This window comes from Ammodytes marinus, assembly GCF_949987685.1.
Source record: "Ammodytes marinus genome assembly, chromosome: 22".
In the NCBI taxonomy this organism is placed as follows: Eukaryota; Metazoa; Chordata; class Actinopteri; order Uranoscopiformes; family Ammodytidae; genus Ammodytes; species Ammodytes marinus.
Window position 1 is genome coordinate 11,433,099 of NC_137226.1, and position 27,041 is coordinate 11,460,139.

The 27,041-nt window shown below is 41.0% G+C and overlaps 1 protein-coding gene across 1 annotated transcript in view; it reads right to left on the reverse strand.

Moving 5' to 3' along the window:
- The window catches only part of grm8a (glutamate receptor, metabotropic 8a), a gene marked incomplete at both ends in the record, with an annotated part of 148,040 nt that overhangs the window by 15,863 nt on the left and 105,136 nt on the right, over positions 1-27,041 (reverse strand). The window contains 4 exons of the mRNA XM_080050953.1: positions 9,680-10,046; positions 12,081-12,502; positions 14,197-14,343; positions 16,669-16,808. Of these exons, the coding sequence (XP_079907079.1) occupies positions 9,680-10,046; positions 12,081-12,502; positions 14,197-14,343; positions 16,669-16,808 (1,076 nt within the window). The remainder of the gene's footprint in view (positions 1-9,679; positions 10,047-12,080; positions 12,503-14,196; positions 14,344-16,668; positions 16,809-27,041) is intronic.

The following is a 27,041-nucleotide window of genomic DNA, read 5'->3' on the forward strand; positions in this document are numbered from 1 at the left end:
GTGTGTGTGTGTGTCTGGGTGGGTGGATGTGTGTTAGAGACAGATGGGGAATGTGTCAGAGATAATGTGAATGGGAGGCCTTGAGAGACACAAAGTGCAAAGGGTTTGGATGAATAGCAGATTCAGTGACTGAACCTTTGGATTCATACTGCTCTGTCCTTCCATTACTAACACTGCAGAGAATTCAGCCTGTTCCCAAGCGAGCGTGGGTTTAGGCTGTACTGCACACCTGATTGTTTCACTCTGTGCCTATACTAATGTGAACCAAGGTGTTCATGTCCGCGATTAAGAACAGAAAAACTAAGATTCCCATAAAAAAAAGGTCAAAAAACCATTTGGTGTGGAAAAAAAAGACAGTCTTGTACTTGCAAATCAGACATTTTAAAGGTCGCAAATTATGCTCCTTTTGAGGTTCATCATTTTAATTTGGGGTTCTTTAAGAAACTGTTTGCATTGTGTAGTGTCCAAATGCGTTCGTATTTCTTACACAGTGCCATTGTTGAATCTCCCCTATTTAGCATATCACTGAAAAGGTCTGTTTTAGAGCCTGTCTATTTAAGCACCGCCTTCCAAAGAGCCCAGTCTGCTCTGATTGGCCCTGAATCTATCTGCTGGTTTGAATCTAACTGATACAGTCATATGAAAAAGTTTGGGACCCCCTTCTAATTTTGGGGATTTTTGTTAATCATTAGCTGGGATTTCAAAGAAGCAAATACCTTTACATATATGACATACCTTAGGTAAACAGAAGCAATTCAGCTGTGTCATTTTGTTTATTGGAATATATAAAGAAAACATGTAATAAGCATCATAACAAAATTTGACTGGTGCATACATTTGGGCACCCCAAAAGAAAAATGTCATCAGTACTTAGTTGAGCCTCCTTTTGCAAAAATAACAGCCTCTAGACGCCTCTGGTAGCCTGTGATGAGTGTCTGGATCCAACATTCTTACATACTAAAGCGATCCAGTTCAGTTAAATGTGATGGCTGCCGAGCATGGAAAGCCTGCTTCAAATCATCCCATAGATTGTCGATGATATTCAAGTCATTGGACTGCGACGGCCATATCAGAACATTGTACTTTTCCCTCTGCAGGAATTTGAACTGTGTTAAGGGTCATTGTCTTGTTGGAATATCCAACCCCTGCACAACTTCAACTTTGTGACTGATGCTTGAACATTATCCTGAATAATCTGTTGAAACTGGGTTGAATTCATCCGACTATCCACTTTAACCAGGGCCCCAGTCCCTGAAGTGGCCACAGCATGATTGAACCTCCACCAAATTTGAAAGTAGGTAGCAGGTGTTTTACTTGGAATGCAGTTTTCTCCTTTCGCCACGTAAAGCACTTTTTTAATGACCAAATAACTTATTTTTTGTCTCATCAGTCCAAAGCATTTTCTTCCAATATGAATCTGGCTTGTCTAAATGAGCTTTTGCATACTCCAAGCAACTGTATCTGTGGCGTGGGCGCAGAAAGGGCTTCCTTCTCATCACCCGGCCATACAGGTGTTTTGGTGCAAATTGCACTGAATTGTTGAACCATGTACAGATACACCATCTGCAGCCAGATGTTCTTGCAGGTCTTTGGAGGTGATCTGTGGGTTGTGTGCAACCATTCTCACAATCCCCCGCAAATGCTGCTCTTGTACTTTTCTTGGTCTGCACAGCCAGTTTTCCACATTTTATTTAATTTCATAAAACTAAATACTGCTTTTCAAAAAATCTTTGTTTGGAAAACATCCCAGTACTTAGCTGTTCCTGGTAAATGAAAGACATACCACTTTTATCTTTTTTTTGTGAAAGCAGAGTCAATTATAATGCCGGCTGAGAGGGGTTCCCAAACTTTTTCATATGACTGTAGTTAAATTCAGGGGTATCTGGGGGTGCACTTATCACAGGTGGAGATGGTGCTTAGTTAGGTTGGAAATGGGGGGATGGAGGTGGCTTCTCCCCTTGTGACATCATATGGTGCTACAATCTGAATAGGGTGTTAAAACACAGGTTTTCAGTAAGGTAAAGGTTTCTAGTCACACTGGGGACCCATATGAATATTGGAAAACCATGAAAAAGTGCATATTGCATAATAGGTGACCTTTGAAAAGGTGCACAATACGGGAATGCCTCCACAGCTCCCCTATCGGTGTACAGTAATTTCTTCTGAAATAATAACCTCATTCTAATGTGTCTCCGTGCAAGCAAACGGTACACACTTAACAACAGAAAGACATATCGGAACGCACGCATGCTGTGAAAGAAAAAGACACACTTGCGCACGCACAGTGAGCGGGTTTTGCAGTTAGCAGCGGGGCGGTTCCCTCTGCCTCTGTCGGAGGCAGGAGATAACAAGCTGACCATATTTAAAGACATCTGGAGAACAGGAGAGGTGGCTCACTGGGTAGAGAGAAAGAGAGGTAGAGATAAAGTGAAGGAGACAGAGGGAAGGATAAGAAAGAAGAAAAATAATGCTTTTCTATCCATGAGATGGGGGAGAGAGAGAGAGAGCTGGAGAGAGGATGTACCCTGTGGTTAGGGGCTTTACAACAAGCAGAGAGAGGCAGAGGGAAGCACACATGCACGAACACACCGGGCACACACAGACACACACACACACGCAACCTTTCCTGTTTCTTCAGGGTGCGGCAGAAGCTGTTTGGAGCCGGCAGCCTCCGCATGGTAGCATGACCTATTTCAAAACAATACTTCCCCCGTTGGTGATGGTTAAGCATCTCTCTCTCTTCTCTCTCTCTCCCTTTTTTGATTTCCCCCTCGCAATCCTTTTTTCTGCATAACGCTGTCTCACCACACACACACCCTACCCAATCTCTGCCTCCTTTTCCCTTTCAATTTTTATCTTTTCTTTCTTTTGAGTTCCTCCACTATGACTCAGAGCAGCGTTGAGCATTCAGAGGGAGTGTAGAGTGTGGAGGGCGAGAGACAGGACAAGGTGGAGGGATGAGAGGGAGGGTGTTCATACGAGGACAAAGCAGAGGTACCAACATAGGAGGCTGTAGAAAAGGGACTGAGTGAAAAGTAAATACAGTATAGGAGGGAAAGAGAAGCAAGTAGGACTATGAGTGAGTCCAGGACAGAACAATTAGGGCGAGGGCAGAATGTCGAGTCTGAATAGTTTAGTAAATGATTGCAAGACACGGCAGGCAAGAAACATTGTTTTCTTGCGTCTGGGACATCTTCAATGGGCCTTATCTCAATGTTTTATTTTTTTCTCTTGATACAAAAGATCTACGCTTTCCATAGTCATTCTTAGCACTATTTTGAAGGTTATTACAGAAGGATTTGTCCATAATATGTTGTTAGTTATCTGATTTATGATACGATATGTCCTAAAAACCGTGCATGAAAATGCATTTTCAAGATCTGTACACACATAGCAAAAAGGCTGTATCCAAAAGCTGTTCTAATGTGTTCGAAAAACAACAGAACAATTTTAACTCTGGCGTTCTCCAACATTTAGATTTTTTTTTTTGAAAGACGCAAATGTATGCATAATAAGTGAGATACGGCTACATTTCAAACATTTCTGAATATAGGTACCACACAAAAATATTGTTTTAAGTAAGTAATCAAGGCAAAGTTTCATGATTAAATGTATATGTTGAAAATGTTACCCTATTCCCCATTCTTATTAACCACATAACTAGAGTATCGACAGAAAAATATCTCTCCATAATTACATACAGTCTGGCAGTTACATACAGTCTGGCAGGTTTTTGCTCCACCCATACGCTATTACGGAATGTCAGATGTATTTATGTGGAATGCTATGAACACAGACAGCACCTTCCAACAATATCTCTATACTCTACTCCCTTTTCCGCTCGACCTCACAGCACCACAGAGAAAGATCCAGCGCTTCCTCCCACGCAATATAGGCTTATAAACAGTAACTATGGAGAGGCAAGTGGATGCCATTGCAACCCCTCAAAAGGTTGAAATAGTATAGTTCCAAACAAACACACACAGTCACACACATTCTGGTCTCATGAGTAAAAACCCTTGGTGCCATATCACCCCCTTAAGTTCAGGCTTTTCTTGTTGTCAAAAAGGCGAGGTAAAGATTAAAAGTCTCCCGCAGAGATGCATTCTGCCTCAGTTACAGTGAAAAGCAGCAGCAAAAGCCCGCCTGCTGGATCCTTATCAAATAACACCCGAGATCCAAGCCCCCCGTCAAACTATATAGATTTGTGATGTATCCACTCAGCCATTCACCAAGCCTGTGTTTCTACGGGAGCCTCTTCACAAGCTAAGCTGCTATTAACAAACCAACACCCTGCAGTAGGAATGTCCAGCTCTTGCTCATGTCCATTTCACACCAGGCGTGTGCTCATGCTAAGTAGCTAAGGCCGTATTTACATTAGTTTGTCTTGATGATCAATTCAGATTTTTCCCCCCCCTATATCCCGTTTTCTTGACTGCCTGCTTACATTGTCTTTCAAAAAGAAAATCCATATCCATTCCCTGTGCTTACACCTCCTTACCGGAACACTTTGACCAACCAGCATGTGAGCAAATGAGAGTTTGATTACCGGAAACGAAAGTGAACGAGTGAACAAACAAGCCAAAAGTGAACAGATCCTGCACTGTGACTATAATGGAGACAGAAATTATAATTCAAGCTAATTGCTTTTCCGAAGCATCTTTTGTGGTTTGAAAAAATATTGGAAACATTTGAGGGGAATATAAGAAAGAGAATATCAGATGCCATGTGCTTTTTGTCTGCTTACAGGTGCATAGTTCAAATCCGATGTGTGCCACTTGGGAGGATACGATCAGAATTGGGCCACTTTAGCCATGTACTGTTAATACGGCCTACGAGTGATAATCAGTAGATGTGTCGAAGCACAGCGGCCAATTAACTGCTCACAAATTAATACAGTAGTTGTAATACTTGTAATACTTCCTCTGACAATACTGGAGAATGATTAGGCAGAGCATGATGGTCATTTGATGACAAAGCTTATCATTATGTGAGTCATGGTTTGTCATCTAACTACCAGCTTACTTCATTGTACCCCTTTTCCCTCATCCCCCGTCACAAACTCAACCTATGCCCCTTGGTAGAGCTCTCCTCATTAAAGCCCCATCAGCAGACACATCATTACCTGGATGTTGTTTATTTATTTATCTATCTATTATTCCTTTCGCTCGTCTATCTCCCTCCCTCCCTCCCTCTCTTCTGCTCTCTCCGTTAGCCAGCCAGCTGCCGGCACACTCCGGGAGGATATTCCAATTAGAAACAACATAGGCAAACGGAAAATGTGCACCGTGGACATTCCAATTAAATCCAGCACACCAGACAAACACACTCACTCAACGGGAATGCGCGAGACGTCACTGGTGGACATTCTAATTAGGCTGTACAAACACGGCATGGACGCTGCCCAGGCCCAACCAGTTAGACAGGACTCTTCAGCACATCAGATACTGTATGAAGCCATAGAGAAACACACACACACACCAGTGACATATGCAACAACACACACACATGAGCACACCCTGAAAGGTGCCATGACACACAGTCGCTTAAAGCTACAGTGCATAACTTTTCCATTTTAATGAATGTCGTTTACATTCAAGCCATTGGCAAACGAGTTGACACAAAGTTGATTAAGCCTATCAGCTCCACATAACTCTCTGTATTTCTCAGTATGGTAGCGTTTACAAACTGGTGTCCCCCCCCCAACACTGGCTCAGGAGCTCAGAAAAATACTATAGAAGCACCCAGGAAATGTTCCAGTTGTTGATTCTACTGCTAAGAAAAAACCTGGCTGTACAGTAAAAGGTACTAAATCCATGCGCGATCACTGAAGGCTTACCTCACGTGGATGCACTGACAGTGTGGTTGTAATTACTCAGTATTCCTCATGGGGGCAACAGAAGTTACGCACTATAGAGGTAAGAGTCTACCAGCATTCATAGGGTAACCTGTATGTATGGTTATAATTGTGCAAATTGGGTGGCATGGAAAAATACAAAAGCTGTGTCTGAAAACTTATTGCATAAATAAATACTCCTCGGCTCCTTGTGGGTAAAAAAAAGAAAAAAGAAAAAAAAGAAAGCGAGCTAGCTAGCAAAGAAATAAACAACATGACACATCCAGCAATAGTATGATTTCCCTGACGTGTGATTAGACGGGATCACTTTGATGTCAGCTTTTTGCATGCGACTGATGCTGGCACCCGCCTGCCTTGAAAGGAAAATGGGCCAGGAAAAGGGAGAAATGAAAATTGCCCGACTGACATCCGAAATAGTGGGAGACCGTAAGAGCTGCCTCTTTCATGGAGCGAGAGGGAGGGGAGCACTTGAACTTTCAGTGGACACTTGGCTATTCAGTGTTTATGCAGAAGGGGACCAAACGTTGACATTGGAAATTGTGTAGATGGAAGGACTTTGCCTTGGCAATGTACATTCCTTTGACTAAACAGCTTTGGATTTGTATCCCTACTACAGTGTGTGTGTGTGTGTGTGTGTGTGTGTGTGTGTGTGTGTGTGTGTGTGTGGGGGGGGGGGGGGGCTGCTATTACTCATGTTGTGGGGAACTGTTTTTGTTTACACAGTTTTATGGTGGGGACGTATCTTCCTTTTGAGGACAAAATTGAAGTCCCCATCACGTAATAATGACATTTTAGGGTGAAGACTTCCTTTTAAGTGAGGGTAGACTTAGGTTAAGTTTTAGATCAGGGTTAGGGCAATCCTATGTAATGTCCTCGGAATTGATGAAAACACAACCTGTGTGTGTGTGTGTGTGTGTGTGTGTGTGTGTGTGTGGAGGGGGCTTGCATATTATGTTACCTTTGAAACATGTGAATGATGCGTTGCTATCTATCTGTTCTCCGCCGTGCAAACTGCTCTTCTATTTACAATATGTGCACATTTACAGGAAAACATTGTGATGTACAACCTGTGACATTTGCAATCAATGCATGTGCCTTGAATCTCATTGAGCGTATGGAGTGTTTTATTGTTAAAACGAGAATACTCGCACTATCAATAAATGGAATCAATACAAAAACGCAGCTGCTTTAGCTCATGTAAGCACAATAGTTTAGTATTGGTATACACTACATTATTATGAATCAGATTAGCTTGTTTGATTGTATGTGTGTACACGCCTCCTAAATCCTCTCTTTCTAAACTGATATGGGTGAAAGGAAACATCTGATAGGCTGGCACATAATCTGTCAACCACTTTAATACCTGATTGTTTCCCTAAGGTAAAGAACACAATGAAAACGGGTAGTCATGAGCAGTATGGATGAAGGTTAACTTTATTTTATGCATTTGAATATTATTGTTGCTGTGATTTTCCCTTAAAGCTCACATATTATGCACTTTGCTGTCAATTTTATATGGTCTAAGTCAGGGGTTCTCAAACTTTTGATAGCTGAGGGCCAATTTAGGAACCCAACATTGAACCGAGGCCCTCCGAATGGCCAGCGTCTTTGCGTTTTTAAAGTTTCCATGTATTGGTCTGCATCCAATAATGTGTAATTTACACATTTTAATTAATAAATGAAGGGCTAGGTTTCATTTCTACATGGGGGGGGGGGGGGGGACATTAAAAGCGGGAGTCTGGGGGTTGTCCCCCATAAAAATTTGAGGTTCGAACACTTAATTTTGTGCATTTTGGTTAATTTTTATGCAGTAAGTTTGTGTCTTATGTATTTATTTATGGTGGACATGTTAAGGAAAAGACAACTAGCTCCCATTGACACATCTAATGGAATATAAATCAGTAAGGCACTGAGGCATTCTGTATTGCATTCAAATATTTATTCTACTTTATTGTTCAAAACTTTCTGCACATTGAAAACGTATCACCTTTTGGAGTGTTTTTTTGTAGGACTCACTACTCATGATGCAGCAGCAGTGTTAACTATTATGACACTATACATTGGAAATAAACAGGGTGGGCTATCAGCAGTCAACTAGGCAGATAGTTCCATGGCTATCAGCAGCTAGCTAACGTTAGCTTGTTAGCTAAACTTTAGGCAAAAGAGTTAGAAACCAGATAATGTTAGCATCCATCCTTAGACACTTGACCTAATCTAATTCACCTTGAAGGTGAGAAAGTGCATCGTATTGGGCTGGACAAGCTCACTATCTAACAACTTACATTGGGACCACTACACTGCCTGCTGCACTGCGGGAGGCTGACCAGCCGTCTGCAACGAGAGGCAGAGGCCAGCCGAACTTCGCAAGTTTAAGATGGTACGGTCCACTGTAGGGGTGTTATTATTAATAATTGGGGAATGAATATAAACAATTAGGAGGGATATTTAAGTGTTTCGACCCCTGTACCGTTTTCACTGTTACGGGGGACGCATCCCCTCCGTGTGTTTCAATAAAAAACAAAAAAATTAAATATGATTTATTTATTTTTTTACATAATTCAATGCGGGCCGCCAGATATGTTTCCGCGGGCCGCCATTGGCCCGCAGGCCGCACTTTGAGAACCACTGCTTTAGAGGCTGCCACGCACAACACACACAACTTCACCTTGTAAAAGTTGAATCGCACAACCATCAATAATTGACTAAACGTAGGAAGAATAAGCTCTACAATACAACCCTCTAAAAGGCTGGACCAAGGCATGGATTCTGTCAATCAACCAGACAGTAAATCCGCCTGTACTGACAGGGGATTTCAAGGAGATTTTGGACTAAGCCATTAGTATAGCTACAATTGAAAGATATATCTATCCGTCAATTCCAAGAGATGCAGTTCTGATCTCCGAAAGCTTGTCAGGGGAGGCGGGAATAGCAATACATGCAAATGTATCTCTCAAAAAAGTTAGTCCAAAACTTGATAGTTCTGCAAAATTGGCTCGGGAGGGTTAAGTCATACTCACAGAGAAAAGCCCATTAACCACACCATTACAACCCACCTGGACGAGAATTGTTATCTCGTAAAAACACATGTCACACAAATTTACATTAGTATCACACATTAAGTCAAACCATGCATGAATGCACACAGGTGTGCTGAGGCCTGTGAAACACACACACACTCACCCCTTAGTCATTATTTACTGTAGTTGCGATGTTTAAAGAAAATTGCTTTAAAGGTTCAGTGTGTATCATTTATTGGCATTTTTCAATAACAAGTAACAATGCTGCGCGACGCAGCATCAGGCAGGAGATACAATGTGGCATCGCGCAGCAGCCGTCATCAATGGGATAATGGACTCATGCATTTTTGTATAATGGGTGTCTTTCACCTTTTCACAATATCAAGTGATGAATTAATATTGTGGAAAGACTTGAGGAAGTGGTGGATGATGCCATCTTTAGTAACAAACTTATTGTCCTTGACGGCCACCATAGCTTCTGTAAATTATCTGAAAGGGAGGGGTTCACAGAGGGGACTTTTTGGGATCTAGAATATCACCACTAATGCTGCTAAATACTCTGATGTTACACACTGTACCTTTAAATCCTGAACAGGTCATGTACAGGGTAACCGGAGATAGTGAAAAGTTGAAAGTTGAAAAGCTTAGCAGACACAGCCTAGATCTCATCCATGTACACACAACTGCAATGTACTTACACTCGTTTCAGCCTGTAGGTCACAAAGGAAATATCCAAAGCAGCAGTCAAATTATGCAGGTAATTTATATAGTAGGAATGACTTGACAGACACACACACACACTCACCCTCTCTGCGGACTGTGACGTGCCAAAGAAGATGGGTATGAAGGCCAGCCAGATGATGCAGGTGGTGTACATGGTGAATCCGATGGGCTTGGCCTCGTTGAAGGTCTCGGGCACGCCCCTCGTCTTGATGGCGTAGACGGTGCACGTCACCATCAGCAGGATGGAGTATCCCAGGGAGCAGATGAGGGACAGGTCGGAGATGTCACACTTGAGGACGCCGCGCGCAGACATGGGGTCCTGGGTCCGCTGCTCGCCATAGTCCACCACCGTGTGCGGAGGGTCCACGGCAAACCACACGAAGACCCCCATCAGCTGAACTGAGATCAGCGAGAAGGTGATGACCAGCTGGGAGGCCGGGGAGATGTACCTGGGAAAGAGAAAGATTACGGATTTGAGGTGGTGCTGCGGCAAGGGAATAACCGATTTTAAATAGGTGGAGTCAGCGATTCTGGAGAAAGCTTGTTGTCCAAGTCAGTTTTGGCAAAATCAGTGAATATCTACTCACATTCCGCTACCTGTCCATACTGTGTGTGCTGAAAAATGTTTTTTATTACACAGCCTAGGCTCTGTAAACTGGTATGTAAACAAAGGGTTTGTAAGCAAAGGGTTTGTTTACAGAACCTAGGCTGTGTATTTTCACTGGGTTTTTTTTTCTCCAACGCTCACACAGTACTGGATCCTGAGGAGATATTCACAGAGTTTGAGAAAAAAGCAATTTTGACAACAAGCGTTCACCAGAATGGCAGAGTTTCTATTGAAAGGTGGAGAACTATTTTCCTTTGCTTGAAACTTTATATTCAAGGAAATGTGTGTGCTTGAGAAATGGGCCATTGCCACGTTGAAATGTTCCAATTTGCATTTTGTCATGATGTCATTAGATAAGATTTATCGTCTTCAGCTAAAAAAAAGTATTTTACAGAAACATTAAAGAAAAATGAAAAAATATTTGATCATTAACAAAAAGTAAGGCTCTTTTTCATAGGATCGAAACGGTTGAAAAGTTAAAGGCTTGACAGCAGCAATATATCATAGTGGGATACATGCAGCCTTACACACCGCCACAAACCCACACTGAAGAGTTGGAGGGAGATTAGGGGAAAAATGTTGATGCTGAGATCTGAAGCGAGAATGAAAAAAGGGGGCAGTGAGGTGAGCTGCAGACACACAGCAGTAGTAGAATGTTGATGACCATCTTGGATGCCAGATTAATAATGGGGGCAAAGAATACCCCAAAACAATTTTCACATGTTTACATTCTCACTGCTGTCGCGCACCCCGAGTGAAAAAAACAACGTGCCCCTTCAAACTCCCAGATTCAAAAGGATGCTGACGACCTGATGGCTCAACACACTGGAACCTGAAAAGAGCCTCAAGATTCCTCTGTTACTGCAAGTCAACTGCCTCAAACTGCATTTCATAGTGCCCTTACCCTCTATTGTTTTGCAGCTTTTTGTTCAATGTTATTACTCTAATGTGCTTGTTTTCCCCCTAGAATATACAGTAACAGTACGAGCAACAGAGACTTACAACTAAGAAAACACAACTAAATAATGTATCCAGTCCCTCTTGTAAAACAGGGAATATTTTATGCCTAATTATCATAAAAGGAAGCTTTATATGTATGAGTAATAGCAGTACAGCAGAACTAACTCTTACAGCTGGACGGTGCTGAAGGAAAAACAGATGACCATCTGGGTAGCAGGGACGCGAACTGCAGCACTATTAAATACAGTACTGCATTAACATTTAGCCACTTAGCTGATGCTCTCTCCCACAGTCACTCACAAAGAGTGCAAACAGTACAATAGGTGAGTGTGAGTCCATGGCTCTCATAAATAATGGATGAAAAATAAAGGATAAATAATGATTGCAGGCATCCTAGTGAGGTAATGGGAATGCACACACACCTGAGTGTACAAGAAAACACTGTAACAGCCAACCTTTAGTGCCGCAACAAGCAGCCAAATCGACATATACTGAACACACATCAACAAAGAGGGAAAACAGAGAATGTGTGTAACAACAGACAAGTATAGGTGGCGTGACAATACCCATACTTCCCTGCTATTAAGTATGGTAGAAAAATGTATAAGACGTCCCAATACATGTGGTCAGATGCAGCATGATTAAAAAAGTTGTACCACAACCAGTCATTTTTAGTGTGGAATCAGCATGCTTTTTGGGGCAATTCTGACCCACAATCCACTGCACAAAGGAAGTTATGATAAGAGGCAAGTTTAAGGCGCGTTGTTATGATGAAATAAATTAGCGAAAGTATGTGCCAATTGTATGCCTACTACATGCTAACTGCATACTTATTATGATCAGCTGTAATATGTAGAAAATACAAAATATTAAGGAGAAAAGTATGTGATATGGAACGAAAGGCATTATATTTTACCTGGGTGCCGTTACGGACTTCTTCCCTTGTTCGAAGATGCGGTGTATCCGGTTGGTCTTGGTGAGCAGCGCCGCGTAGCTGAAACACATGCCCAGGCCCAGGAAGATCCGCCTGAAGGAGCAAACCCCCACATCGGGCGTGGCTATCATCAGGAACGTTATGGCGTAGCACAGGAAGATGCCCGTCAGCAGCACGTAGCTCATCTCGCGGCCCGAGGCGCGCACAATGGGCGTGTCGTTGTAGCGCACAAACGTTACCATGACGAAGGAGGTGGCGATGATGCCCAGCATGGAGATGAAGACGGGCACCACGGCCCATGGCGAGTGCCACTCCAGCTTGATGATGGGGATGGGCACGCAGCCGGTGCGGTTGGCGTCGGGTCGCATCTCGTACGGACACAGCTCACAGGTGAACTCCGATGCCTAGGGAGATACAATTGAAAATTAAAGGTTACATAATGGTATACATTTTCAGGTTTGTAATTGTAATTTGGGTTTCTACTAGAAACTGTATTCATGGTGTAGTATCCGGAAAACCCTTTATATTCAGTATATACAGTGCCATTGTTGGACATCATCTTTTTAGCATCTCTCTGAAAAGGTCTGTTTTAGAGCCTGTCTCTTTTAAGCCCCGCCTTCCAAAAAGCCTATTCTGATCTGATTGGCCGTGAATCTAACTGCCAGTTAAATTCACGTGTATCTGGGGGTGTGCCTATCACAGGTGGAGGTGGTGCTTAGTTAAATTGATGCTTCTCCCCATGTGACATAATATGGGGGGAAAATCTCATGATTGGATGAAAAACTCAGGTTTTCCGAGTGGAGGTGGAGAAAAAGAGAGAGGGTTGTTTTTTCTCATACTGTGGGAGTCTCTGGCCACACCATGGCCGATAATCATGTTGGAAAAACCTTGAAAAAGTGCATTATGCATAATGGGTGACCTTTCAGGGAACCATGCACCCCCACAATCCATAAACTGTACTGTCGAGTTGTATATTTTCTGGATTGCTGCTTTTGGCCTTTTCAACAGGCATATACAGTAGATAGTTACTTGTGCCTTTTCTCTGCATTCTTTTGGATGTTTGGAAAATTTCTGAAGATTTTCAGACTGATGGAGTTAACAGAAATAGAGCCCAGATATTTAAAAAGAAGTGAAACAAAATCTACTTTGGGCCTGCTGAAGGCAAATACGCTTGGAATTGCAACCCCATTTTTGTCCACATTTACTACCACTACAGTAAAGAACTGCTGAATAAGGTTTTAATAAATGTGGCTAATATTGGAAGTCTTCCTTCAGATATGTAGAAATACCCAGTGCTCTCGTCTAAAAACTAGCTGTGTGAATGATCTACCTCTGTAAGTAGACTCCTTAATGAGAAAAATTACCCATTTTTTTATAGACTCGCTGCTTAGTTCCCTTACTTGCTTTTGTCATGCTGCTTTGCCATTTTCCATTCTGCTAAAATCCCCAAACTACAATAAAACGTGTCAACAGATTATTGATTTTACTGTTTTACTGCAAATGAATATATCTGCAAAATGAGCATCGATTGCTCGCCCGCTGCTGTAATGGCCAATTCTTTCCTTTCTCCTTTAATGTTTGCTGAACAAGGGACCGCTTTGCACATTTTCCTGCTCACTCGTCGATTTTTCTAACTTAATAAGAAGGTTGAATGGGCTGCTACATTGTCCTCAGCTTTTGATATACTGCATTTAACATGGGGGGTGGATCCTTAAACTGTGTGTTCAGATCCTTCATGAATACCTCAAATGATATACTTCCATTCACTATAATGGCATTGGTGGGGTTTCTTCTGCAAATATACATCTTAAATGGGCCACCTAAGGCCGGGGCTCACTTTTTTCATTGTCTTCAATGAGTTGAAGAAAAAAAAAAGACTGACGCCTACGCAGGGGGACAGAACTCCTACATAAATAGTAGGTAATCATTTCTTGGTGTTTCTTTACACAAATAAATCCGCCACCACAGTATTAATCGAATTATGTCTTTGAGCATAAACAACTTAACGGCTGGTTCTACAACTTTTGCGCATGGCGTTCTTCCAACTGTGCCAAGAGCACAGTATGGACAGGACTATATATTTCCCCCTGATAGTTACCTGATAGTTGTATCCCTCGCAGCGCTCACAGTGCCAGCAACACGGCACACCTTTGACCACTTTCTTCCTTTCGCCCGCACGACACGGGATACTGCAGACGGAGACCGGGAGAGATGGGTCGCCTGTCTTCCAATGCATGGCTTCCACCTAGGATTGGAAAGAAGTAGAGACAGTTGGACTAAAGTATGAGAACAGTTCCATATGGCGGATGTAGATTTGTGCATGCTTTTGTCTGTAGTACAACGGAACAAACTCTAAATGTTTTGTTTGCTTATATGGCGAAACAGAAACCTCCACACCTACTTGTGGGACATACTGTATAATGCAACACACAGTTTTGCAGCCATCTGTTGAAGCTGACTACTTTGGGTGTTAACGGCCCTTCTTTTTTCACTCAGTTGTTCTACTACCTGCATAAAGGCTTTCTTCAGGGCAACTTGGAGAGCAATTAGCACAGGCAGATCCCCTGATCGTTTTCCTGAGCGCTGCCAGGCACAAAACTAACACTGGTGATGTTTGCAAGCCAGCAATCAGACCATAACCAGATCTGGCACAAATAGGCCATCTGTATATCCTCCTGTGTGTGTGTGTGTGCGCGCACATTTGCCCTTCCATGTGTGTGCCTTTTGTTCGTTTGTGCTTGTGTCTTGCTGGCATGATAGTGAATCCCTGAGCTTCTCCGTATGTCCACTGTGTGCACTGTGCAAGATTGTACGTGTGTGTTTTAATGTGTAACACTGTCATTATGCAGCGTCCCTAAGGTTTATCTGTTGCCGAGGGTGCTGAGTAAAACGGAAAATCAGTTTTTTTAAAACAAGATGCACAAATATATATTGTTAGGATGAAACCATCATCAGGGACAGTGGAAATTGACTATATTTCATCTTTGACACTCATACGCTAAAGAAACATAAACACTTGTAGCATTTTAAACGCCAATAATGGATATTCCGGGCTGCTTACAATAGTGCAGCGGATATAACTGTCAAGAGAAAACTATTCTAATGATAAGCAAGTAAAGAGTATGCTGGTTTGGGAAACTTTTAAAATAGTTTTTTGTTGGGTGCAATATGTTCCTGTTTACTCAGTATTTTTACTTAATTATTCACATCCTTAAAAAGTTATTGCTGTTCATTTCACAAACACACATTTCTTTGGGAACAATAACCATAAATCATGCACAACTCAAAACAACGTAGGCACAGTTTTCTCCACAAATGACAAATGAATAGCCGTGACAAGATTCGGCTTTAACTCTAAACAGCACCTTAGCTGTGTAAATGTGTCCTTGCACTTTTACGGCCAACCAGACATTTAACACCGACTTAACTTGTACTTTGCCTTTTGCACAAAAAGGCAAAGACAGGTACACTAGAGCAGTACCCCTCTCATTATATGGCTGAATGTTGATCATCTATGTACCCAATCATGTGTGACTTTACTATGCATTGTCCTTTGCTGCCATCTCTCTCTCTTTCTCTGTGTCAACCAGGTCATCCATCAGGCAGATAACACTGTGACTATTAGTCTTCTCGTCTGCCATGCCATGTGGCCTTTCTAATGGAGTCCTGGGTGGATTTATAAGTGTGTGTGTGTGTGTGTGTGTGTGTGTGTGTGTGTGTGTGTGTGTGTGTGTGTGTGTGTGTGTGTGTGTGCGTTTTGGGTGATAGTACGTGATGCTCAGGTGTTTACTCCATTGTGTGCGATCACATGTTACATATGCTGCACTTGTATGGGGGATCTTATGTGGGTTTTGTGTCATTGTGACTGTGTCCCTGGCCTGCACTACCCTTAAAATGCTTATTTTCAGCTAACTTTTTTGCATCCGAACAAAAGTAATAACAAACAAATCTTGCGCTTAACGGTTGATTTTGAATGCAGGGCAGCAGCTTACGGTGATGTTCAACTTTCATATCTGCTAGGGCATTTAGTCAGTAATGCCCCAGAAGCGGCAATAAACCTCTCAGAAAAAATCATTGTAAAGGTATGTTTTTCTTTATTACACGGACGTCAGCGACTAAGAACGAGTGGAGATTAAAACTTTTTTTTTTTTAAATATTCAATATGTAGAGAGCTGGAAACACGAGCAATAATATGTGTTGTTTGGCACTTGTTTGTTTAGATTATAGTTTATCTTATGGAACTTTTTAATATAAGGTCTTCTTTACCTTATATTAAAAAAATGATATAACAGAGTCTTTATTGCATTTCCTGAGAGTAGTGCCAGCAGGAAATGAACGGAAATGAATGTATGTGGCGACAGTCATCCCTCATGATTCCACAAAAACATGCAGGCAACAAGACACAGATTTACTTTTATTTATTACTTTCTTTGATTTTACTCTTTTGACCTCCTTGTATGATCATATTTCATACTATATGTCTGTAAGAGAAAATATAGCATGAATGCTTACGGGAGCTTGGTGTGTATGTGCATGCCAAATGCTTGCGGGTCTGTGTGTAAAATCTCACCTTGAGGTTGAGTTTATTGGTCCAGGTGCCGATGACTTTGTACTCCGCTATGGACCTGTTGGTGATCTGGTACTGGAAGATATCGTATCGTCCCGGTGCGTCCCCGTTCTCATTGAAAACCACTGGCGTACCGGCACTTCCTGGAAGAAAGACAGTGGGAGTTTGAGAGAGATGCTCATAATGTTATAGTTTAATGTGGAACTATGTTTTATTGTTTTATTCTTTATTAAACAACACAGGAATGACCCACAACTCCAGAAAAGAAAAAAAGAAACATATAGGGGAGAACGGGGTAATCTGAGCCACTTTTTATATTTGCTCCCCTCTAAGCGAGCTAAAATAATTTATCACTCAAATTTACACATTTCCCATTAATTCAGGATGTTTCCTAGAAATGGGCATGAGCAGAATTTTTTCAAGACAAAGGGCAGTGAAAATATGATTGTTTTAAAAAAAGTTGTCATGTGGCTCAATTTACCCCAGCTGTGGGGTAAACTGATCCACTTACTTTTTCCACTCTGAAACTACCATAACAACACATATTGTAACAGTAAGAATCCTGAAAGCTAGCCACACATTCCAGAACTAATGTCGGACTAGTAAAATAATTATGGGGTTTGGTCAATTAAGCAAAGCAAATTTTCTAAACACTTGAAAGTAACTCTGAACAAAATCAAATACAACATATTATAATTCAAAAGGTTTTAATAAGATTCAAATGAAAGATAGAACCAGTTAGATTAGAACACAGTCTGGGGGTCAGAACACAGGACTCTTAGAGCCAGCTAGTGTCTGGGGGTCAAAGCATAGGAACCAGCGAGAACAGCCTGGGACTCAGAACACAGGAGAAGACCCAACTGGATTATAACATCCGCCTGTCATACTCTACAACTAGGCCTACTCTACATTCCAGCCCTGAAGGTTACAGGGAAAGATGAGAAGGTGCTCTTTCCGTGTTGTTGCCCCAGGTCGTCTTCCTGGTGTATTTCCTTGGCATGATGGCTTTTCTACAATGTGTATGACATTAAAATAAAACACATGTCATGTAATATTACATTAAAATATGTTTAAGACTAAACTTAACTTGTGCCTCATGGTGGGGGAAAGTGAGACAGTGGCTTACTTTCCCCCACCACCACAATTTGAGAAAAAACTACCTCTTAGCATTTCAGTCTAATCTTCAGTTATCAGCATCACATGGTTTCATATGTTGGTAGTTCATCAACACGTATGATAGAAGTTTTTCTACGTGAATACATTTGCTTTGGCACAACAGTTGATTAAGTTGACAGCAAGAAAATTTACTTTTACATGCAAAATACCTATTTTGGTGAAAAAAACATGCTTACCACAGCACCATGAGGTCCTCTCTTTCAGGGCCATGGAGAAATGAGAGGGGATTGAAAACATATATCTCACATGACCACAAATGTTTTCCGTTGCCTAGATACAGGGGGTGGCTCACATTACCCGATGCCTCAGATTCCCCCGTTCTCCCCTATATATATATAAAAAATTGTTTAGATATTAAGGAGGCCAAATCTTTGTGAAAAGAATGGATGACGCAATCCTTGGTAGCTTCATTTAATTGAATAATAAAATCGTAAACAGTAGCAGCTGGTATGATTATCATTTTTTGCTATGTAATTTAAGAGGATTCAACACCCTTTTTTTCAAAGAAAACGTTACACAAAGCAGCATGAGGACAGACAAGACTAAGAATTTAGCAGATGCCATGTACATTTGATAAAACATTTTTTTTTCCAACATTGTATTTATTGATTTTTAACATTTTGCACATACAAAGTCTTACACATTAATCAGCAGGTTTGTACCCTATATTAGCACCAAGGTGTAGGACATTACAAAAAAGATATATGAAAAAAAAAAACATATATATATATATCACAAGTACAACAGGATTTAAATAACGAAAATAAAAATAACGTGAGACCCCTCTATTCAGGCGTCTAACAAACAAAACCAAAAGTATATAACAGACAAACAATAAGTCCTGTAGTATTTCTAATGTTTCAATCGGGGAATACAAGTAAAATCACATTACAATCTAGTATTCATCATATAATCACGTGAGCGTTGCAGAGGGCAATTTATTCATCCCCAGGTTCTTCTATCATATGTGCTATATCTCTCCTCTCCAGAAAACTTATAAACGGACCCCATATGTTAGTAAAGAGTGACTCCTTGGCCTTGATAATGTATGTAATTTTTTCTAAGGGCAGAGTTGTAGATAACTCAGTGATCCATTTATTTAAACTGGGCATGCCCACTTTTTTCCATGACAGAGCAATTATTCTTTTAGCCAACAATATACCAATTTCTAAAAATATGCGGTGTCCTTTCCTAATATTGTATTTTTCTGGATATAGGCCGAGTAAGAAAAGTTTGGCATCTAAAGGTATTTGTATTGGAATAATATCCTGGATACACCTCCTCACAGCCTCCCAAAACTTATTAACTTCTTCACAGTGCCAAAGACAATGAAAAAGAGTACCCTTTTCCTTCTCACACTTGATACAGATATCTGGAACGTCACTGTTGAATTTATTGAGTTTTTCTGGGGTGATGTAAGTTCTCATGAGCCAATTGTACTGCAGTAATTTAAGACGAGTGTTAATTGTTTGTGATTGTGCTTTGGTACATGCTCTCTCCCAGTCCACAATGGTTATGTTGTCATGTAGGTCTTCCCTCCAAGCCTCCAGCCTCTTTACCGATGACTCTGAGGACTCGGCTACTAGAAGGTTATAGAATTTGGAGATTATGCCCCGCCCCAAATTGTCCGTACACATTATCTTTTCTACTTTTGATAAGGGTGGGATAGACAATGATTGGCCCTGTTGTGATCGGATAAAATTCCGCAATTGTAAAAATTTAAAAAATTGATTACGGGGGATATTATAGTCAGCAGTTAGTTCTTCAAATGATTTCAGATATTTCGTGACTGGGTTAAATAAATCTCCAATTTTTTGTATTCCATTGTCAGCCCAGAATTTGAATCCTGCATCGGATTTACCTGGAGGGAAAAAATTGTTTCCCCAGATTGGACTGAAGAGTGAGAGAGAGACATGCTCCCCAAGATGTTTGTTAACTTGTTGTAACACAGTAATCATATTTTTAACCATGGGGTTCTTTATGATTTTTTTAAGCCTTCTAACATTATCTGAGTACAGGAAAAGGGGAAGAGGGAGGCCCAGCTGTTGGCTCTCCATCTCCCTCCAGAGAGGGGCTTCCTCTTCTGAAAAGTAAAACATCAGCGTTCTTAACTGTGTCGCCCAATAGTACCAGAGCGGATTGGGGCACTTAAGCCCCCCTCTATCATATGGCAAGTATAGCAGTGATAGTCGCAACCTGGAGCGTCTATTGTTCCAAATAAATCGGATGAAAAGTTTCTTTAGGTGAGAGAATAGATTACTCGGTGGTGGCAGTGGTACATTTTGAAACAAATACAGCAATTTTGGCATTACATTCATTTTAAGGACATTTATTTTCCCTATTAACGACATTGGTATAAATGACCATCTATCCATCGATTTCTGGACTTCGTGCATTAATGGACTATAATTAACTTCTACAATATTCTCAAGATGGGGTACAATTTGAATGCCCAGGTATGTAAAACAATCAACAACTTTAAATTGAGCAGCTTCCTGAGGTGGGGATTTCCTTTCCAAGTGGTTTAACGGCATAATTGAAGTTTTGGATTTGTTTATCTTATAGCCTGAAATGTTTCCAAATGTCTTGATCAATTCTAACAGAACCGGAATAGATTTTCCCATATTTTTTAAGAAAACAATAATATCATCTGCATATAATGCAAGACGGTGCTCCTGCTCCCCTATTCTAATTCCAGAGATATGTTTATGAGTTCTCACTGCAATAGCCAATGGTTCGATTGCTATAATAAATAATAATGGGGAAAGAGGATCCCCTTGTCTGCATCCTCGTTGTACTTTAAAAGGTTTTGAGATATTACTATTAGTCAGTACCTCTGCGTATGGATCAGTGTAGAGCAACTTAATCCATTTCCCAAAATTTCCTCCCAGGCCAAAGCGATCCAGAGTTTCGAAAAGGTAAAGCCACTCGACTCTGTCAAACGCTTTCTCAGCATCTATTGACAGAAAAGCAGTATCTTGCGCCCCCTTTTGGCTGTGGAGAATATTCAAAACCCTTCTGACATTATGGAAGCCTTGTCTGCCACGAATAAAACCACACTGATCTTTCCCAATTATTGTCGGTATTATTTCTTCAACCCGTCTAGCTAAGATTTTACACAGCACTTTCAAATCGGCATTTAGAAGGCTGATTGGCCTCATATTCTCGCATTTATTATTTGGTTTACCAGCTTTTGGCAGTAAGGTAATCATAGCTCCTCTTAACGAGAATGGCAGGATTCCATTTGAAAACGATTCTTTAAACATTGCCAATAATGGAGCTTGCAGCCTATTTTTGAATTGTTTATAGATTTCAATGGGTAGACCGTCTGGCCCTGGTGATTTACCTACTTTAATATTATCAATTGCTATGGACATTTCCTCTAAAGTTATGTCTTGTCCTAATTCAATCCTGTTATCTTCTGATGCCCTGGGAATATGAATTCCATCTAAGAAATCGTCCAATTTAAGTTTGTCATGTATAACCTCAGAACTATAAAGTTTCTCATAGTATTTCCTGAAGGAATTGTTTATTTCAGTTGGTTCTACTATGTCGTGTCCCTGGTCATTTTGAAGTATAGAAATTAGTCGTTCACTCTGTAGCTGTTTGATACGCCAAGCAAGCACCTTGCCGGATTTTTCCCCCTGATCATAGAATGTTTGTTTTAGGCGAAGCAGACTGGATACTGCTCTTGATGCAGAAATCTCGTTATATTTTGTTCTTAGCAGGAGTAGTCTTTGATGAGTTTCAGCAGAGCGTGAATGATAATATTCATCCTCCAGTACTTTAATTTCGGTTTCCAGCGTCTTTGTCTCCTGGTATGTCTTCCTAGCTTTGGAACTAGTTATTTGGATTATTTGGCCCCTGATGAAGGCCTTAAAGGCCTCCCACCTAATACTGGCTGAAGTTTCTGTTGTATTTGTTTCGAAGTAGAATTTTATTTGTTCATCTAAGAAGGAAACAAAGCCGGGATCAGTTAACCATTTTTGCTTGAAACGCCATCTAGGGGGATCCCTCACCAATTGGAGATCTTGATATACTATGGAAGTTGGAGCGTGGTCCGAGATTAGAATAGCGTCATAAGAGCAATCTTTAATTTTATATTTTAAGCTGGCTGATATCAGAAAAAAATCAATACGCGAATAAGATTTATGTGTGCTGGAGTAACATGAAAAGTTCAAGTCGCTAGGATTTGTCTCTCTCCAGATATCTATCAAATTCATATCCTTCATAAAATGGTGTATTACCCCCCTACTTCGAAGATGAGATTGGTCACTTCCTGAGCTTCTATCTCTGACTGGATCCAGAGTACAGTTGAAATCTCCTGCTAAGATATAATTGCCGGAGAGATCAGACAAGGAAAGAAACAAGTTCTGAAAAAAATTTGGGTCATCAATATTTGGGGCATAAATATTTGCCAAGATAATTTTTTCCTTAAGAATATTACCCTGAATGATAAGATACCGACCCCCCTTGTCTTTAATAATCTTATTTACCTGTAAAGGAATAGACTGATGCACCAGGATAATAACTCCTCTTGCTTGGGAAGTAAAGTGGGCTGAATACACACTGCCTCTCCACCTTCGCCTTATCTTTAACTCATCACTTTGCATCAGATGTGTTTCTTGAAGGAACACTATATTAGACTGTATCAGTTTGATTCTATTCATCACCTGTTTAACTTTCTTGAGTTTTTGTAGTCCTCTGCAATTCCATGAAGTCATTTTAATTTTTAGCTCACTAGACATTAAACGAATTAAAATTATTTTCCCCGACGTTTGAAGCAACTACCATAAAGTAAAAACAAAACATGACAAATACAAACTTGGATGGAACAACCAATGAACATTGAGCAAACATACCCCTTAGCCCCTTCAGGTTACCTGACCTGAATACCCTCCCCCCTTAAATCGTATGACTTCCTGAAAGCTTATTACTGTTCTACCCTAAAGAGAAGAACAGAGTAGCTGTGCTATCAACCTTGTATCTTGAACCTTAACTCCTGTGCTACAATTTGAAAATAAAACTCTTTTCACTTGAATACTATAACAGAGCAGAGGGATGCATTATGCCTTTTTCCAGCAAATAAAACCACCTTAAAATAAGAGTGAGGAAAAAAGGAAAAGTTAAAAAAGGAAAAAAGGGAGATAAACTATCTCCTTTGACTGTAGTGACTGCCCACTGGTCCAATAATGTTGTCACTCTTGCCTCTCAAAAAATATTTTAAAAAATAAATAAAATGGGTCAGAAAAACATACAATATGTATGTCCATTTGAAAACAAAAGGTTTTCTCTGTATGACCCGTTTTTCACTTGAATACTATAACATAACAGAGGGATGCATTATGCCTTTTTCTCAGCAAATAAAACCACCATACAAAAAGAGTGAGGAAAAAAGGAAAAAATCAAAAAAGGAAAAAGGGAGAAATACTATCTCCTTTGACTGTAGTGTCCGCTGGTCTAATAATGTTGTCACTCTTGTCTCTCACTGTATATAAAAAATATTTTAAAAATAAATAAAAAAGGGGCAGAGATGCATACAATATATGTCCAATTGAAAACAAGGGTTTCTCTGTACGACCCGTTTTCCCAAACAGACCTTCAAAACTGACGAAAGAGTTTAAAAGTAACTAAGGAAGTTAAACCAAACACTTCTAAAAAAATAAAAATAAAGAAGTTCCAAACCGAGCTAGTTCTAAACAAGCCATATGTAATATCTGCAATCGCTCATTATTAAACCACGATACATGTTACCTTCAAATTGACGTCAGCGTTTGCAATGTATGGGTTTAGTCCTTTCAGTGCTCCTCTGACTTGATCCTCCTGATAAAGCCTTCTGCCTCGCTTGGGTTGTTAAAGATGTGAGATCGTCCCTTATGTGTAACAATAAGTCGAGCAGGTGGGATTATACCGTACCGGAGTCCTAATGATCGGAGCTGCCGCCTCGCCTCGTCAAACTCTTTTTGCTTCTTGTGCAGGCCTGCTGCCACGTCTTGGTAGAGCCTCACATGGTGGTTCTTGTAAAGGATTTGTCCTTTCGACTTGGCTGCTCTTACCACCGCTTCTTTATCTTTATAGCTCAAAAACTTCATTATGAGCGTTCGGGGTGCCGCATTGGTGTCCGATCTCGGACCGATCCTGTGTGCCCTCTCCACCGTTGGTTTCGCACGTAGCTCCAGCACCTCCGGAATCCAGCTCTCCAGGAAAGTACATGCATCTTCGCCCTCTGCTCCCTCCGGTAGATTCACCAGCCTCAAGTTTGAGCGCCTAGATCTTGCTTCCAGGTCCAGTATTTTCTCTTCCAAGTCCTTATTTTTACCTTCTAGAGATTGCACTTTAGTTTGGAGCGTTGTAACGCTGTCTTCGGTGGTGGAGATCCTCGCCTCTGCCTGCGTCACTCGCTCTGTACAGTCCGAGACGTCCTGCCTCACATTCTCAATAGCAGTGAATAAGCCGTCGAATCTGGTTGAAAACTCAGTTTTCATGTTGTCGATAGCTGCCAGTATGGTGTCGGTGTTGGCTTCCGACTCATCCGTTGCAATCTGGTCTTGTGTTGTTGTGTCCTCATTTAGTGCTATGCTAGCTATTTCGTCCGTCTCATGGTCCGTCTCCATAGCTTTAGCGCGAGGAGTAGCCGTCGAGCTAGCGGGCGAGGTGAAGTTCGACATTTTCGTTTGATTATTTCGTTTTTGGCTTGCTTTTTTCTGTGCGCGAGGCATAACCGTAGAGTATCTGCATTAAAGTGACCAAGCAGCAGTTCTCAAATAGAGTTTTGAAAAGGATTTAAACACTATGGTAGCGGAGCAGGAGAATACACGTCCACTCAGCAAGCCGCCATAACCGGAAGTCTTGATAAAACATTTACATGTATGTGTTGCCAAAAAGGCCTGAAATAATAAGGAACTTGTTAATTGTGTTAATTTAAAGATTATCTCCCAGCGTATCAAAGGCACCCTCACCTTTATCCATTAACGTAGGCTCGGTTGTGTTGTGACTGCAAGTGTGCGAGTGTAGAGCGAAGAGTGTGATTGAATATGCCCATGCATAGATAACTTTATGTGTCCTCTAAGGTTTCGTTTTCCCATCACCAATAAGGCTTAACATGAACCTTTTATCCTTCTCTCTCTCTCTGTCTTACTCGCCGTCCGTCTTTTATGTAGCAATACGATCAAATCAAATCGCTGGATCAGGCATATAGCACAAAAGGAAATCCAATTACAGGGAGCATGAAGAGAAAGCACTGCATTGTGGAGATTCCACCAGTGTCCTATAAGGCAGGGGTTCTCAACCTTCTGCAAGCTGGGCCCCCCCAAAGCTGGGTCATTGCAGTTGGGCCCCCCCACCGACCCTGACAACCCCCCCCCCCACACACACACACACACACACACACACCACCCTACACAGATAGATAGATAGATAGATAGATAGATAGATAGATAGATAGATAGATAGATAGATAGATAGATAGATAGATAGATAGATAGATAGATAGATAGATAGATAGATAGATAGATAGATAGATAGATAGATAGATAGATAGATAGATAGATAGATAGATAGATAGATAGATAGATAGATAGATAGATAGATAGATAATCTATTATTGTTATTATCACAAGGGCTAGGCCAGTGGCGCACCTTTGAGTTGAACATTGGGTTTAGGGTTGGGGTCCGGAAATTTCTTATATTTTAACGTTAAATTCTGGTGCACTTTAAAAGCTAATTATGAGATTGTATCAATGAGACACTGAGGAAATGTTTTTTTTTTAAATCTCCTTAGAAGAGAAGAAAATAGTAGCCTAAATAGAACATACACAGAATAAATTCTACAATAGGTATACCTGTTATGAAAAAGCGTCACAAAACAAAGTCTATGATCAATGGGAAACACTGCTGTCTGACAACCCAGTTCAGAGAATGTCTTTGCGATTCCAGGAAATTTTGACTGGGGGTGGCCAAGGTGGGCCACAGAGCTAGAGTGGGGTGGCCATCGCACCCCTGAATGAATAGCATGTGATATGCTGTACAACCAATTCAAAGATGATTTATAATCCCAAATGCCCAAATCATGTTAGTATCCATTGTAATGTTTGTCAGAAAACTAAACCCCTGAAGGGGGGTCTGGGGGCATCCCCCCCAGAAGATTTTTTTGTGTTTTTAACATGTAATCTAAGCATTCTGGTGCATTCTCGCGAAGATAATAAAGGAAAAAGTCAATATTTATTTCAGCTCAGATGAATAGTAAAATTAGCAAGACAACATAACTTGCTAGCAGCCAGATGCCTAACAACTGCACAGAGGGACGGATGACCACTAGCTTTTGACCAAATATCTTGCTAAAAAAATAAACCTTTATTTATGAAATTCTGCCCTAAGAACATGTTACACTTGCTAACTACAAACTTAACTTTTTTTATTCAGATTTCAAAAATCTGCTGGGACACGTGCCCATACACATGCATGGGTGGCACGCATGTCACAAGCACACTTATGCTGTTTTCAAGACCTTTGCTGACCAGAGACCAGTTCTAGTGGCCACAGTCCTACCATTAATTCAGTACTTGAAAATTGCAAACTGATCTCATATCAGTGGATTGGAGTGTTTGTGTGATGAACTTGGCAACTACCTATCAAAAAAAGTTAAGAAAGAAAAAAAATACATATCATCTCTGAACTAGGATACATATCAGGAATAAAATTGAAATTACAAAAAAAAAAAAAATTAAGATTTTTTTTTTTTTTTTTTTTTTTTTCATCCCCTCGCGCCCCCCCCGGCAGAGTGTCCGCGCCCCCCCGGGGGGGCGCGCCCCACCGGTTGAGAACCACTGCTATAAGGCATTGATGTGGTGATTCGGAGGATATATTAAAAAAAAAAAAGACTGTTGCACATTTGAGTCAAAAGGGAGACCGAAAGTGTTAAGTTTCGAGATTGGAACTTGGTGTGAAAACAAAGAAGAAAAAGTATGGTGTCAGACTAGCCTGGCTCCGCCCGCCCTCCTACTTCCGGCCAAATTTCATTTTCCCTTCAGTAGAAATGAAGTACGATGGTCTGGTAGCACCAGGCTAGTGTCAGACGGCACTTAAGCCAGAAACCGAAAATATCAACAGAAATTGAGTTGAAGTGTGTAAGCGAAAGTGAGAAAATTGGAGTTGAAAGAGAGGGAGAGAGAGAGTAGGGGCGGGTGGAGAAAAAAGATTGA